The following is a 17,519-nucleotide window of genomic DNA, read 5'->3' as shown; positions in this document are numbered from 1 at the left end:
CTTGTCTTGCGTACATGCTGTATACTCTTAAAACCCTCTTCCGTGATTATGGATAAAGCAAGAAATCAATAAATCCTGCAAAATTGAAACAAATGTTGTGCAGTTTATCTGGAAAGAGAAACAGGGACGTTATCTGAATCATTAAATCTGTTTCTTTTTCTACAGATGCTGTCTGACCTATTGTGAATTTCCAATATTTTCTGTTTTAAGATTAACTTGGTAAAGTTTATGTATACTTTGGCATTTAGTATGTATTTCCATTGTTGTACTATTTCTAGGCTATTGTTTGAAATAAAATTGTTATCAAAACTATGCAAATTAAAGAATATAAAATCAGTTTTAGTTAGAAATATGAATTATTTTGATTTCTTTAACATTTTGTTCAAATGAATATTCAATAAAAAAGGGTGACAGAGTTTCTCCAGGAAGACTATTGACTGATTCCAAACTTGTTTTTTTTCTATTACTTGATATATTTCCCCCATTGGATTTTGAATATGCATTGCTTCTATAGCTCTGTTAGAATCTCATGGTTTTAAAGGCTTTTTCCTTATTTTTGATTTATTATTCCTACCCTTTAAATCTGATTTATGCCATTTTTATTTTGAGATATTATGGTATCAGATCATGATAGAAATATGCTATTAGAAATGTGATGAAAAGTATTCTATAACATTAAGTGCATGTATTTGTGAGACATTTGGTATTGTATATCTCAGTTTGCTTTAATCTCAATACAGAGCAAACAGGAGAATTAGGCACTCTTTATCCAAGTGCAACAAAACATATACAAGTTCATCCACAAAGATTGTTTACAAAATTTCCCTTACTCCGTAAAAAAATACTCCACTAACTTGCCGCTGCTACTTCTGTAGTACAAATGAAAGCTTACTAGGCATATAATTATGAAGTTCCCTGCCTATGATATAACACAATGTAAAAGGAAGTGTCTGTCCACAGTGCCTGTATCAGATATTGTTGTCAGTTTATGGTTATGTAATTTTGCCAGCTGAATACTGGTTACTTTTTGCCAAATTATACTGATTTTAATTTTAATGGATATAGCTATAAATGTGCTGGTGATATTTTACCAAGTGACATTCTTGGAAGGTAAGCATGGGGTGTTGCAATTATTTACACCTGTGGAACACATTGATTGTATCTCAGTCCAAAATGAAAGATCAGATAATATTATAAGAATGTAAGAAAACATTGTGAAAATTCATGTAATATATTATATAAACAGTCAACAGCATTTTGCTGCCTACATTACAAAATATAAATTTGAAACTGGCATTATTTACAAATGAATTTGAACTCAGAATATTTGATGAGAGTATGATTGAGATTTGGTTTGTCTGATTATCTTGATGGTTACATAATAGTCTGCAAAAGGCATAACATTACTGAACTGGGTTGTACAGTTAATCCACAATTACTTACTAATACCTTATGTTATATGTGCCAACAAAACAAATGAGAGAGCTAAGTTTCTTGTGCTGTGAAGCTATCTCTGAATGCAGATCATTGAGAGGGTTGTATCAGCAGCTAAAAGGAAATATCCTTTGATCCTTTCCATACAGACTTTCTGGAGTTCCTCCATTTGTGGCAAGTTCAGAAGAGAAGCTTGCTGAATTGATAAACAGGGCGGAGCTTTGCTTAGACAGTTCAGTTTTACATGAAATTAGTGATGGTGGTAAGTAAAAGATCAGTTTTATCTATTTTGACTTGCACCTGGAGCAAAGTCAGTTCAAGAATGAACATTCTCTGGTAGAGCTTGGATGGAAGCATGGAAAAATTGCAGGAATGTAGTGTTTAGTTTGGGTGGGTGCAGAGAGGATGTATCATCTGGTGGTAGTATCCAGAACTAGATGGCACAGCCTCAAAATTGAAGGGTGACTTTTTAGGAGGAATTCTTTTAGCTAGAGAGCAATGAATCTGTGGAATGCTCTGCCACAGACTGCAGTGGAGGCCAACTCTGTGGATATATTTAAACAGAAGTTGATTGTTTCCTGATTGATCAGGGTATCAAAGGATATGGTGAGAAGACAGGTATATGGGGTTAAGTGGTATCCGGGATCAGCTATGATGGAACATACTCAGTGGGCTGGATGTCCTAATTCTGCTCCCATGTCTTATGGTCTTATCTCTTTATGCCAGATGCATGGTTTGTGGAGTTGCTGCTCACATTGGTCTTGCAAATTATTTGGAATTTCTAAAAATGCTTTTATCTTGTATTTTGAAAAATAACCCAATTGTTTTGAGATTGCCCATTTTAAAAATAGCTTCAGATGTTGGTTAAAGAAAGGTTCATTTTGAAAAACATACTGGCCATTGTAAGTAACAGAGAAGCAATCACATAAATTCAAGATAATTCAAGATCAAAGATTCAAGGTTGTTTATCGTCATTTGTCAGTACACAAGTGTAAAGGAGATTGAAATTACTGTTACTCTGGATGTAATGTAGCATAAAAAACAAAATATGCATGAAGAAATTAATAAAAAACAATAAATATAAATACATTTGACTAACTCATATACATATACTGATCGTATGTATATAAAATGACGCTAGATACAGGAGTATCTGTACATAATGTGACTCCGACATGAAATAATAAAGTAGTGTTGTGGGGTAGATTAATAGGTGGAGGTGTTGTCCAGATTAATGGTTTGGGGGAAGCAGTTGTTTTTGAGTCTAGTGGTCCTGGCATGGATGGATGCTGTGGAGCATCTGCTCTGATGGGAGTATGTCAGTTAGTCCATGAGTATGGTGGGTGGGATCTTAAAACCACAAGACATGAGAGTAGAATTAGGCCATTGGACCCATCGAATCTACTCTGCCATTCCATCATGGGTGATTTATTATTCCACTCAACCCCATTCTACTGCCTTTCTCCCCCACCCCCTGTAACCTTTGATGCCTTGACTAAACAAGAACCTATCAACTTCTGCTTTAAATATACTCAATGACTTGACCTCCATAGCCGTTTGCATCAATGAATTTCACAGACTCACCACCCTCTGGCTAAAGAAATTCCTCCTTATCTCTGTTTTAGTGGACATCCCTCTTCTGAGGCTGTGGGCTTTGGCCCAAGACTCTCTCACTGCAGGAAACATCCTCTCCACATCCACTCCATCTTGGCCTTTCAATATTCGATAGGTTTCAATGAGATCCCCCCTCAGACTTCTAAACTCCAGTGAGTACAGGCCCAGAGCCATCAAATGTTCCTCGCACGTTAACCCTTTCATTCCTGGAACCTCCTCTGAACTCTTTCCAATGCCAGCACATCTTCTCTTGGATAAGGAATTCAAAATTTCTCACATCGCTCCAAGTTCAGTCTGACCAAAAGACTCACGATTACATTCTTGCTCCTATAATCTAGTCTTCTTGAAATGAATGCTAGCATTGCATTTGCCTTCCTTACCACTGACTCAATCTGCAAGATAACCTTTAGGGAATGCTGCACAAGGACTTCCAAGTGTCTTTGCACCTCTGATTTTTGAATTTTCTGCTCACTTAGAAAATAGACTATGCTTTTATTCCTTCTACCAAAGTGCATGACCATATATTTCCCTATACTAAATTCTATCTGGCACTTCTTTGCCCATTCTCTCAATTTGTTTAAGTCCTTCTGAGACTCTGCTTTGTCAAAATTACATGCTCCTCCATCTATCTTTGTATCATCTGCAAAGTTGGCAACACAGCCATCAATTTCATCATCCATATCGTTGATAACTAATGCAAAAAGAAGCGTCCCCCATACTGACTGTCACAGAACATCAATAGGCACTGGCAGCCAACCAGAATAGACCACCTTTATTCCCACTGTTTGCCTCCTACCAGCCAGCCAATCTTCCATTCATGCTAGTATCTTTCATACAATACTAAAGGCGTATATCTTGTTAAGCAGCCTCATTGTGGCATGTTGTCAAAGGCCTTCTGATAATCCAGGTAAACAACATTCATTGACCCTCTTTTGTCTATCCTGCCTGTTATTTTTTCAAAGAATTCCAATAGATTTGTCAGACAAGATTTCCCCTTAAGGAAACCATGCTGACTTTGGCTTATTTTCTCACATGCCTCCAAGTACCCTGAAACCTCATCCTTAATAATAGACTTCAACATTTTCCCAACCTCAGAAGTCAGGCTAACTGGCCTATAATTTCCTTTCTTCCGCCTCCCTCCCTTCTTAAGGAGTGCAGTGACATTTGCAATTTTCCTGTCCTCTGAAAACATTTCAGAATATTTCAGAACACTGGGGTATATTCTATCTGGTTAAGTTGCCTTATCTATCTTAAGACTTTTCAGCTTCCCAAGCAGTTTTCTTTAGTTAATAGCAACTATACTCACTTCTGTGGCCTGACTCTCTTGAATTTCTGCATACTGCCAGTGAACAGTGAAGTCTGATGCAAATAATTACTAAGTTCATCTGTCATTTCTTTGTTCCCCTTTACTGCTCTCCACCTTTTTCAGTGGTCTGATATCCACTCTCGCCTCTCTTTTACTTTTTGTATATCTTAGAAAAAGCTTTTGGTTTCCACTTTTATAATTTACTTTCATATTTCATCTTTTTGTTCATATGGCTTTTTCATTGCCTTCAGTTTGTTTTTAAAGGCTTCACAATCCACTATAACTTTCCACTATTTTTTGCTTTATTATATGCCCTCTCGTTTGCTTTTATGTTCTCCTTAAATTCCCTTGTCAGCCGTGATTGACTTACCCTACCTTTAGAATACTTCGTATTTCGTGCGCCTTCCAAATTGCTCCCAGAAACTCCAGCCATCGCTGTTCTGCCATCATCTCTGCTAGTATCCCCTTCCAATCAACACTGGCTAACTCCTTTTTCATGCCCATGTAATACTGATACATCTGATTTTACTATCTCGCTCTCAAACTGCAGGGTGAATTCTGTCATACTATGGTCATAAAGGGTTCCTTTATGTTAAGCTCCCTAATCAAATCTGGTTCATTTCAGAACACCCAATCAAGAATTGACTTTTTCCTAGTGGGCTCAATCACAGACTGCTGTAAAAAGTCATCTTGTAGGCATTCTACAAACTCCATCTCTTGCAATCCAGCACTATCTTGATATTCCCAACCTACCCCCATATTGAAATTCCCCATAACTATTATGACATTGACCATATTACATGCCATTTCTATCCCCTGTTGTAATTTATGTCCCACATCCTGGCTACTGTTCAAAGGCCTGTATATTACTCTCATTACTCTCTTTTTACCCTTGCAGTTTCCTAATCCTACTCCTAAGATTCCACACCTTCTGATCCTATGTCGCTTCTGTCTAAAGATTTGATTTTCTTTTTACCAGCAGAGCCACCCCCCCCCCCCCACCATCTCTGATTACCTGCCTATCATTTCAATGCAGTGGATCCATCATGATATGGCTGGCTTTATTCCAGCAGATTTCTGTATACATTCAGTGGCCACTTTATTAAGTACAAGAATGGAACGCAGTGTGGTCTTTTCTGCTGCTCATCCACTTCATGGCTCAACATGTGCATTCAGAGATGTTCTTCTGCACACCACTGTTGTAACGTGTGTTTATTTGAGTTACTGATACCTTCCTGTCAGTTCGAACCAGTCTGGCCATTCTTCTCTGACACTCTCATTAACAAATCATTCTTGCCCACAGAACTTGTAGTAAGGTTCCTTCTGAAATCTTCAGTTATTTCTACCCATGTCTGCAGCCTTGGTCTTCCCTTTCCTACAATGGTAATCATTGTAATATTTCTTTCTCTAATTTATTTCCCAGCATCTTGAAATTAAGTAGACGTTACCACTCTGAATTTTCTTTCTGCAGTCTTGAAATTGTCTTCACTTGAGGGGACAAAAGGTTAAAAGTGTATCGACACATAGAAACATAGAAAACCTACAGCATAATACAGGCCCTTCAGCCCACGAAGTTGTGCTGAACATGTCCCTATCTTAGTAATTACTAGGCTTACCCATAGCTCTCTTTTTTTTTTAAAGCTCCATGCACCTATCCAAAAGACTCTTAAAAGACCCTATTGTATCTGCCTCCACCACTGTTGCCGGCAGCCCATTCCTCTCACTCACCACTTTCTGAGTAAAAAAACTTACCCCTGACATCTCCTCTGTACCTACTCCCCAGCACCTTAAACCTGTGTCCTCTTGTGGCAACCATTTCAGCCCTGGGAAAAAGCCTCTGACTATCCACATGATCAATACCTCTCATCATCTTGTACACCTCTATCAGGTCACCTCTCATCCTCCGTCGCTCCAAGGAGAAAAGGCCGAGTTCACTCAACCTGTTTTCATAAGGCATGCTCCCCAATCCAGGCAACGTCCTTGTAAGTCTCCTCTGCACCCTTTCTATGGTTTCCACATCCTTCCTGTAGTGAGGCGACCAGAGCTGAGCACAGTACTCCAAGTGGGGTCTGACCAGGGTCCTATATAGCTGCAACATTACCTCTCGGCTCCTAAATTCAATTCCACGATTGATGAAGGCCAATACACTGTATGCCTTCTTAACCACAGAGTCAACCTGCACAGCTGCTTTGAGCATCCTATGGACTTGGACCCCAAGATTCCTCTGATCCTCCACACTGCCAAGAGTCTTACTATATTATATTCTGCCATTATATTTGACCTACCAAAAGGAACCACTTCACACTTATCTAGGTTGAACTCCATCTGCCACTTCTCGGGCCAGTTTTGCATCCTATCAATGTCCCGCTGTAACACCTGACAGCCCTCCACACTATCCACAACACCTCTAACCTTTGTGTCATCAGCAAACTTACTAACCCATCCCTCCATTTCCTCATCCAGGTCATTTATAAAAATCATGAAGAGAAAGGGTCCCAGAACAGATCCCTGAGGCACTCCACTGTTGACCGACCTCCATGCAGAATATGACCTGTGTACAACCACTGTTTGCCTTTTGTGGGCAAGCCAATTCTTGATTCACAAAGCAGTGTCTCCTTGGATCCCATAGAAAGTAAAGTTCTCAGTGGAAATTTTATGAGCATTTGTTTTTATAGGAACATTTCTCTCCATCAACAATAAATGAGTCTCCAGCTTTCATTTTTTATGAACCAAATATCAGGCTTCAAAAGCTTTCAAATTGGAACATGCTTGCTTATGTGTTGGGTGCCGTAGCATAGTGGTTAGTGTGATGCTGTTACAGCTCGGGCATTCCAAAGTTTGGAGTTCAATTTTGGCGTCATCTATAAGGAGTTCGTACGATCTCCCTGTGAACTGCATGGGTTTCCTCGGGTGCTCCAGTTTCTTCCCACAATCCAAAGATGTATCAGTTTGTAGGTTAATTGGTCATTGTAATTTGTTCTGTGATTAGGTTAATGTTAAAATAGAAAGTGGGTTGCTGGCAGTGTGGCTCATTGGACTAGAAGGGCCTAAATAAGTAAATAAACAAATAAAACTGCTGTTCACTGAATTTTTAAAAAATTTTCACACCATTCTCTGTACACTCTAGATACTGTTGTGTGAGAAATTCCCAGGAGATCAGCAGTTTCTGAGATACTTAGACCACCTCGTCTGGCACCAACAGTCATTCCATGTTCTAAATCAAAGTCACTTAGATCACATTTCTTCCTTATTCTGATTCTTGCTCTGAAGAGCAACTGAACCTCTTGACCATGTCTGCATACTTTTTTTGCGTTGAGTTGCTGCCAACATGATTGGGTGATTAGAAATTTATTAAAGAGCAGGTGTACCAAATAAAGTAGCAACTGGGTGTACATATCCTTGATGGTAGGTAGGCTGTTGCCAGTGATGCATTGGGCAGTTTTATCTATTTGTTGTACAGTCCTCCTGTTCATGCAGTGCTGTTTTTGTAGCGTACTGTGATGCAGTACATTAGAATGTTCTCACCTGCCCATCCATAGAATATAGTGGATATTGATGTCCATAGTCCAGCTCTCATCAGCCTCTTCAGAACATAGAAATATTGTTAAGCTTTCTTGACTGTGGACTATGCGTTTTGGGACCATGAGAAGTTGTGTGAGATGTTCAGTCTCAGATGTTTGAAACTGTTTGCTGTTTCCACTGTTGTGCTGCCAAATTAAAGAGGGGTGTGAGTGGTGAGAGGTTGTTCATATTTGAATTATGTTGAGAACTGTCAGAGCACTTTAACTAGGCTACTTAACAAATTCGAGTGTTGGTGATGATGAATCCAATCACCTTGAATCTAACCTGCAGTCTTATCTCCCCACCGCCACATTTTCTTAACTCCATTTGATTAATCTTAATTTGGAGGGTGACAGGGCATGAGGTGGAATGAGCTTTGAGCTTAATGACGACTTGTGACATGTCCTAAAGCTCCAGGCCATCAAAGCAGACTAAGTTTTCTTTAAACAGTTATTTTTAGTGTCTGGTGATCACTGGCATTCATAAATATTTTTAAAACATATTAAATATACTTAAATAATGTGATTAAAAATGTTAAGGTGGCTTAAATTAAAACACATTAAAACAACATCAAATAATTAAAAGTTACTTAAAAATTAAATAAGATGTTAGTTTTTATATGGTGCCCGTGACTCCAGTTCTACTGTAATACCAGTTCATGAAGCTCAATTTCAGTCTAGCTGCTCACTTTGAACTTGTGACGGGTCTGTGTGTGCTGCAGATGCTGGAAATCTGAAATAAAAAGTTACTGGTGGGATCTCTCTGCAGGTTAAGAAGTTCTGTCAAAGAGCGCTAGAATCTAAATTGTTAATTCTATTTTACTTTCTACAGATATTGCTTGACCCATTGAGTGTTTCTAGTATTTTCTGTTTTGGGATTATACCTACTCGTGGGAGCTGCTGCTACAGCAAGTGCAATTTGGCTCATTGTAAATTGAGGGCATGTAGATGTTCTATGATGATTTATGGTTTTAGTGCCAATTGCCTATTCAGGAAAGAATGGATATAATCTACATAAATTGTTAAAGTTCTGTTGTTTTTAATATTTTTGTTTCCCTAATCAATTAAACATTTTTATGATTTCTAAAGGTTAGACAGATAAATTGTATTGAGCTTTTCTATTCTTTTAGTAAATGATGGTACTGAAACATAAGCTTTACCAAATATTCCTTGTTATACTTGCAGCAAAGGATGTGCTTTCACGTCTTCTAAAAGTAGATCCTGCTCATAGAATCACAGCCAATGAACTTCTTGACAACCCATGGGTCACGGTAAAGCACTATCTTTTTTAATTTGAGAATATTAAAAACATACTGTGAAACTCAATTGTGTTTTTATATTCATTCAGAGATTTCAAGTGAAGTTGCATTCAAGTCCTTCCACAGGGTTCTGGAGAGTTATAAAGTAGCCAGGAAGGAGTTTAAGATGGGACTTAGGAGAGCAAGAATGGGACATGAGAAGGCCTTGGCAAGTATGATTAAGGAAAACCCCAAGGCATTCTACACTTGTGTGAAGAACTCGAGGATGACTAGAGTGAGGGATAAAAGTGTTTGGAGTTGGAGGAGGTAGTGGAGGTCCTTAATGAAGACTTTACTTCAGTATGCACCAGTGAGAGGGACCTTGATGAATGTGAGGTCAGCATAGAACAGTCAAATTTGCTGGAACATTTTGACATTAAGATGTGCTGGAACTTCTGAAAAAACATTAGAACAGACAAGTCACCAGGACTGTACAGGATATACCCTAGGTTACTAGGGAAGCGCAGGAAGAGATTGCTGAGCTTTTGGGGTTGTTCTTTGCATTCTCAGTGGACACGGAAGTAGTACCAGAAAATTGGGAGGGTAGAAAATGCTATTCCTTTTCTTCAAGAAAAAATAGGGGCCATCCTGGGAGTTATAGACCAGTAAGTTTAACATTAATGCTGGACAAACTATTGGAGAGGATTCTTAGAGGCAAGATTTACAAGCATTTGGAAAAGCATACTCCAATTATGGATAGTTAGCAGATCATGACTTATGAGTTTGTTTGAATTCTTTGAAGAAGTGACAAAACAGATTGATGAAGCTAGAGGAGTGGATGTGGTTTATATGGATTTTAGTAAGGCATTCAACAAGGTTTCCCATGGTGGGTTTATTCAGAAAGTTATGAGGCATGGGATCCATGGAAACTTGGCTTTATGAATTCCGAATTGGCTTGCCCACAGAAGCAGAGTGTGGTAGTAGATTTTGTGTTCTGCTTGGAGGTCCATGACTAGTGGTGTTCCATAGGGATGTGTTCTGGGACTCCCTACTCTTTGTGATATTTATAAATGACTTAGTTCAATCCAAAAAGTGTGTGAAGTCGTACACTTTGGAAGGTTGAACTGGAAAGCAGAATACAGGGTTAATGGAAGATAGTGTGTTGAGGAATAGAGAAAGAGAGTCCGTGCCCATACATCCCTCAAACATTGTCACCCAAATTGATAGGCGGGGTATGCAGGCATATGGTGTGTTGGCCTTTATTAGTTGGGGAATTAAGCTACAACTCTATTAAACTCTGGTTCGATCACACTTGGAATATTATGTTTGATTCTGGTTGCCTCATTATAGACAAGATGTGGAAGCTTTAGAGAGGGTGCAGAGGAGATCTATCAGGATGCTGTATGGATTAGAGATCATGTGTTATTAGGAAAGGCTGATCTAGCTAGAGCTTTTCTCTTTGGAAAGGAGGATGAGAGATGACTTGATAGAGGTGAGTAGATAGAGTGGACAACTAACATTAGCCACTGCCACATTCAGAAATTTTGAATGTGGCAGTGGCTACTGCGAGCGTATGCAACTTAAAAGTGGTAAGATGAAAGTATGGGGGGGGGGGGGGGAGTGGTGTCAGAGATAATGCTTTTACTCACAGCTGTGTGGACGCATTGCCTGAGGTGTTGGTAGAGGCCGATGCAATAGGTGAAAGAAAATTCGAAGGCTATGTGGAAGGGAAGGGTTAGATTGATCTTTGAGTAGGTTAAAAGGTCAGCACAACATTGTGGGCTGAAGGTCCTGTACTGTGCTGTATTGTTCTATGTTCTAAAGCAGGGAATTCAATAATCTGGCCACAATTTTGTAATTGAAATTTAATTTTGAATGCACAATCAAATACATCAGTTATTTTAATTGTTCTTTATTTTAATAGTAATTTTCATCATTAACATTAACAGCTAATACTTTTGTTCTTGAAACTGCATCTGCCATCATTCTGCTCATTAGTTAATTAGTTAATTGTCATCCTTTTTCAGTAGTCTTATTTGTTCAGCATTTATTATCTTTGAGCATAATTTGAAAATGTTTTAACTTTCATTTACTTAATGGAGTTTCAAGCTATTGTGCACAACCTTTTCCTCCAGGACCCTTTTAGTTTTGTGTATTTAGCTCATCATGTGAAATCAGAACTTGTCAAATATGCATATATTGGATTGATGAACTGAAGCTTGGATCCAATAGAATGCTCCTTTTTAATGTATTTTTTTCTATCCTTGAAATTAAAGTTTATTTTTGAAGGTTATGGAGATGATTAGTTATGGTGTTGGACTATAAAACTGACAGTGTGGAATCCAGCATAGCAAAGCATAATTCTAAATTAGATAAATTGGATAGTTTATGAGCAGGCTGCAGTGTTTAGTTGACTCCTAATTCCCTTAGATTTGCCTTTTGATGGTCAATAAATAGGCAGTATAGTTCAAATCAAAGGATATATAATAAATTGTATTCCAGGCATTGTGTTGGACAGTATTTCGGTGTATAATGTAAAAGATTACTTCAACAGAGCAATTGAATTGATTAGCGTTTCTAAGATGTTTGAAGTGGATGTTCCAAATGCCTGGAGGCTTGTTTTGCAGCTGCCTTGGGGTACTTGGATATCTGACATCAAATCTAGAAACAGATTCCCTTCTATTATAGAACCATAGAACATTACAGCACAGAAACAGGCCTTTTGGCCCTTCTTGACTGTGCCAAACCATTTTTCTGCCTAGTCCCACTGACCTGCACCTGGGCCATATCCCTCCAAACCCCTCTCCATCCATATACCTGTCCAAGTTTTTCTTAAATGTCAAAATTGAGCCCGCATTCACCACTTCATCTGGCAGCTCATTCCACACTCCCACCACTCTCTGCGTGAAGAAGCCCCCACCCATGTTCCCTTTAAACTTTTGCCTCTTCACCCTTAACCCATGACCTTTTTTTTCCTCCCCTGGCCTCAGTGGAAAAAGCCTGCTTGCATTCACTCTATCTTTACCCATCATAATTTTATACACCTCTATCAAATCACCACTCATTCTCCTATGCTCCAGGAAATAAAGTCCTAACCTATTCAACCTTTCTCTGTAACTCAGTTTCTCAAGTCCCGGCAACATCCTTGTAAACCTTCTCTGCACTCTTTCAACCTTATTCATATCCTTCCTGTAATTAGGTGACCAAAACTGCACACAATACTCCAAATTATGTTATTTTTACTACAAGACTCTACTGTTCCCATTAACTCTGAGATGTAATACTTCAATGTTATTAAAATTGTTACATTTATTTCATGTCACTCAAGACTCCTTGATTAAAAAAAAGTAAAATCCTACTTTTACCTGTTGAAAAACATGAAACATAGGAGCAGAATAAAGCCATTTGGTTCATTGAGTTTGCTGTGTCATTCCATCATGGCTGATTTATTATCCCTCTCAACCCCATTGTCCTACAAGACCATAGGATTGTATTGAGCACTTGCTAGTGCATCAGTGCTTTGTTCAAGATATCATTAATGAAATGCAAGAATATGTAGAGTGAGAGTCTATAATCCAATAAAATGTAATTCATGTGATCATTCATTAGATTTACATTTAATAATGTGGCATAGTCATCAGTGAGAGAACTACTAAGGTCTTGGAGAAAAATAAACTTTACCTGTGACCTACTCTTACTTAAGGCAAAGGATTGTAATTCATCTTGGAAGTCAGTAAATAAGACATGTTAAAAAGTGGTAATGTTTGCCAGATTTTAAGAGTTGTGGAACATTATCTTGAGCTCAAAGTATACTAAATGTAGCTAGAAAGGCCAGGGACTTCTTTTCGTTCACTATAAAGTCATTAAACACAATCCTTGAATTCCAGGGTGATACTACAGCCATACAAAGGCCACCTAATGTACTTGAAATGATGAAACAATGGAAAGATGATCTAGATGGAGATGAAGAAGGAGGATCAAACGCAGATAGTTCTGTACCAAGCAGTGTTTGCCAAAATAGTCGGACTAGCCAAGAAGATGGAGAGAATCCTACCAGCAGCAATGATATCTCTGATAGATCCAGAGAAATTGATTCTGGCATTAAACAGTCCCACACTCCAGCTAAGCAGGTAAAATTACCTGCAAAGATTATATGGGGAAAAATATTAAAGATGGATGCTTCTTGTAGACAGAGGGTTCTGGGTAAATCTGGATGAAGCTGATTTTTGGAGGTTTGATCCTTGCTCATGATTGAGTCCACTGATCTTTGGGAATATGATTTTCAAGATATCACAATTGTTCCTGAGTTCTTGACGAGGAAGGGGAAAATCTGTAATGGCAGCATTACTGGCAGTTATCCAGTGCTTCTTGGAATATTTATATAGTGGATTCCAGTTAATTGGGACACATTGGGAGCAGTACATTTTGACCCAATTATGCAGCTGCCCCAATTAGTTGAGGTTTCATGGAAGTAGTGAAAAAGGTATTAAAAAAATTACCATTTAACTGAGTAATAAATTACGTATTTAAATGAAATATAGGGCACATTGGAACACTACCAATATTGTATTATATTACAGTACTATAAAACTGTGTATTAGTTCCTAATGTTATCAACAGAGGAATGAATCCAGTAAATGCTGCTAAATTATTTTGACTGACTGTTAATTAACATAATCAATGCGGACACCTGGTCCAGATAATGGACTGCTTTCATACATTGCTTTCGATGATTGCATCATCCAAGTTTTGTTTTTCATTGTAACATTCAAGATTATTGTCAATAGCTTCAACTTCTTCATAGCTCCTAACACTTACTGAAGTAGTGAAATTGTTTCATTTTCACTCCTGGCTGTTTCTGGCATTTCCAAGCCTAAATGCTTGAAACCAGAGTGAACAAAACAGTTCCGAATTTTCTCTCTGCTTATTTCTTGTCAAGTGTCGGTACCAAAAATCACTGATATTTGATGACAAACACACAACTGATACTATTTAAGAGCTGTTCGTTCTAAGCACGGTGTAGTATCTCATGGCCACACAAGTACAAGCGACAGACACTAGTTAGAAACTGTTCAGCAACAGTCTCCTATCCCAATTAAGCGGCATGGTGCCCTAAGTAAACAAAGGGAATCTCAGATATTTTCTCAATTAGGTTTTGTTCTTTAATAGTGGCTGGCTTGAGTAACTGGTGGCCGAATTAACCAGAATTCACTATGAAGTTGACTGAAAGGCAACAGCTGCTTGGAAAAGAATTTTCTGTTGCAATTGGTAACTTTATAGATACATTGATTTCAATATTCAGAAAGCAATGTATTGTTTAATTTGAGGTTCCCACTGAACTCTATAGTTTCAGTGTTGGCTTTGAGTTTCAGAAATGTTTCACTATCTTGATTTAATGTGAAAAATAACTGCCTAAGAAAGCTACTGAATGGCAGGCATTTTGTGTAAGTGCATCTAGTTACAAATGGTTATGAGCAACACACACAAAATGCTGGTGGAACGCAGCAGCCCAGGCAGCATCTATAGGGAGAAGCACTGTCGACGTTTCGGGCCGAGACCCTTCGTCAGGACTAACTCAAATGAAAGATAGTAAGAGATTTGAAAGTAGGGGGAGGGGAAAATGCGAAATGATAGGAGAAGACCGGAGGGGGTGGGGTGAAGCTAAGAGCTGGAAAGGTGATTGGCAAAAGGGATACAGAGCTGGAGAAGGGAAAGTATCATGGGACGGGAGGCCTAGGGAGAAAGAAAGGGGGAGGGGAGCACCATAGGGAGATGGAGAACAGGCAGAGTGACAGGCAGAAAGAGAGAGAAAAAAAGGAGGGGGGAATAAAAGCTAAATATATCAGGAATGGGGTAAGAAGGGGAGAAGGGGCATTAACGGAAGTTAGAGAAGTCAGTGTTCCATGCCATCAGGTTGGAGGCTACCCAGCCGGTATATAAGGTGTTGTTCCTCCAACCTGAGTGTGGCTTCATCTTGACAGTAGAGGAGGCCATGGATAGACATATCAGAATAGGAATGGGATGTGGAATTAAAATGTGTGGCCACTGGGAGATCCTGCTTTCTCTGGCAGACAGAGCGTAGGTGTTTGTCGAAACAGTCTCCCAGTCTGTGTCGGGTCTCACCAATATATAAAAGGCCACACCGGGAGCACCGGACACAGTATACCACACCAACCGACTCACAGGTGAAGTGTCGCCTCAGTTGGAAGGACTGTCTGGAGCCATGAATGGTGGTGAGGGAGGAAGTGTAAGGGCAGGTGTAGCACTTGTTCCACCAGCATTCCACCAGCATTTTATGTGTGTTGCTTGAATTTCCAGCATCTGCAGATTTCGTCGTGCTTACTAATGGTTATGAGTCTGCCTTGAGGTCATTTGCCAGAAAAGTTCTGCAACGATTGGTGTTGGGACTTTTGTTGACCACTATTTATAGTAATGATCTGAAATTGGAAAGTTGCCCTAAGATGGAGAGTTCTGGGAAGATTTGAAACTGTGAATCAGAAGAAAAATAATACTGTGAGCAGATATTAATGATCTAGGAACAGAGAGATCTAGGAATAACAGTGCATAGTTCCCTGAAGGTGGAGTCTCATGTAGATAGGGTGGTGAAGAAGGGTTTTGGAACGCTGGCCTTTATAAATCAGAGCATTGAGTACAGAAGTTGGGATGTGATGTTAAAATTGTACAAGGCATTGGTAAGGCCAAATTTGGAATATTGTGTACAGTTCTGGTCACCGAATTATAGGAAAGATATCAATAAATTAGAGAGAGTGCAGAGACGATTTACTAGGATGTTACCTGGGTTTCAGCACTTAAGTTACAGAGAAAGGTTGAACAAGTTAGGTCTCTATTCATTGGAGCGTAGAAGGTTGAGGGGGGATTTGATCGAGGTATTTAAAATGTTGAGAGGGATAGATAGAGTTGACGTGAATAGGCTGTTTCCATTGAGAGTAGGGGAGATTCAAACGAGAGGACATGATTTGAGAGTTAGGGGGCAAAAGTTTAAGGGAAACACGAGGGGGTATTTCTTTACTCAGAGAGTGATAGCTGTGTGGAATGAGCTTCCTGTAGAAGTAGTAGAGGCCAGTTCAGTTGAGTCATTTAAGGTAAAATTGGATAGGTATATGGACAGGAAAGGAGTGGAGGGTTATGGGCTGAGTGTGGGTAGGTGGGACTAGGTGAGATTAAGAGTTCGGCACGGACTAGGAGGACCGGAATGGCCTGTTTCCGTGCTGTGATTGTTATATGGTTATATGGTTATATGAGGTCATGGATCTGCATTTAGCATATAATAACTAGAAGTATTTTCCAAGTACTAAGTGGCTTACTAAGTGTCCTAAATGGCAAGTGAGAAACGGGCATATTTCTGGCCAGAGGTCTACAACCTACTGATTTATCAGGGGAAGTAGTAATATAATCAGCTTCGGTTTCTTTGCTTCATTGAGGATGTTTACCATTTTGTACCACTCCAATGGTACCCAACTATGCAGTGAACGAGTCAGCACATTGTGACATTAACTGACATGAACAAATGGTACCAGTACTCTTTTTAAAAGGATCATGCAGCACTTGCACATTAACTGCTGTTCTTGCATTTCTGGTTACTCCTTGAATTCTGCACATATCAGACTTTTACGTTCCCTTCCACTCAGGGACCCCAGCTCCCATGCTTCTTGGCCACTTACAGGACTGCACTTACTGTGCTCTCTGTAAACTCATTCAAAGTGTTGGCTGCATTCCCCTGCAACCTGTCTGATTCAGTTTCTCATGGTCCCTTGAAGTTCAATGTAAAATTTATGATTGTACTTTGTAACATTTAAAGAAAATGTGAATAAAATATGTGGTGGATTATCAAAAGTAAAACTGCTAGTCAACAAACACCCTGGAGATGCTGGATTAAAGGAGTTTCACTTTTTAGAATGTGTCCTCATCTGCTGCTGTTTCTGATATTTTGTTTCATTTTTAGCATTAGACAATTCCTCTCATTATTTTCTTTTCATTTGCTTAAGCAAATTCTGGTTAGTTGTGGTCTGAAAGAATAGGTCCCGTGGGATCCAGGGAGATTTAAACTTGGATGTGGAAGTAGAAGGTGGTGATTGAAGGTTGTTTCTCAGAATGGAAACCAGTGTATTGTGGTGTGCTGCAGAGATTGGTTTTGTGATCTATGTTATCTGTTATTTATATAAATGATTTTGGTGTGTGAATGCACAAGGCACAAAAATAGGAGGTGGTGTTGATGTTGAAAAGCTTATCGTAGATTACAGGGAGATGAATGAGAAGGAGAATTTGGCTAGGCTAGGTTTTTATTCCTTAGAATAAGAGGTGATCTTATAGAAGGGTTTAAGAGGCACAGACAAGATGAACAAAAAC

The 17,519-nt window shown here is 39.0% G+C and overlaps 1 protein-coding gene across 18 annotated transcripts in view; it reads left to right on the top strand.

Annotated features, from left to right (window-relative positions):
- The window catches only part of stk33 (serine/threonine kinase 33), a 205,315-nt gene that overhangs the window by 125,068 nt on the left and 62,728 nt on the right, over nt 1-17,519 (top strand). For all 18 annotated transcript variants that reach the window (XM_073049535.1, XM_073049533.1, XM_073049532.1 and 15 more), the window contains 3 exons: nt 1,584-1,696; nt 9,100-9,185; nt 13,040-13,282. In XM_073049535.1, the coding sequence (XP_072905636.1) occupies nt 1,584-1,696; nt 9,100-9,185; nt 13,040-13,282 (442 nt within the window). The remainder of the gene's footprint in view (nt 1-1,583; nt 1,697-9,099; nt 9,186-13,039; nt 13,283-17,519) is intronic.

Source organism: Hemitrygon akajei, chromosome 6 (genome assembly GCF_048418815.1).
Source record: "Hemitrygon akajei chromosome 6, sHemAka1.3, whole genome shotgun sequence".
In the NCBI taxonomy this organism is placed as follows: Eukaryota; Metazoa; Chordata; class Chondrichthyes; order Myliobatiformes; family Dasyatidae; genus Hemitrygon; species Hemitrygon akajei.
This window is presented reverse-complemented; position numbering and strand designations above follow the sequence as displayed.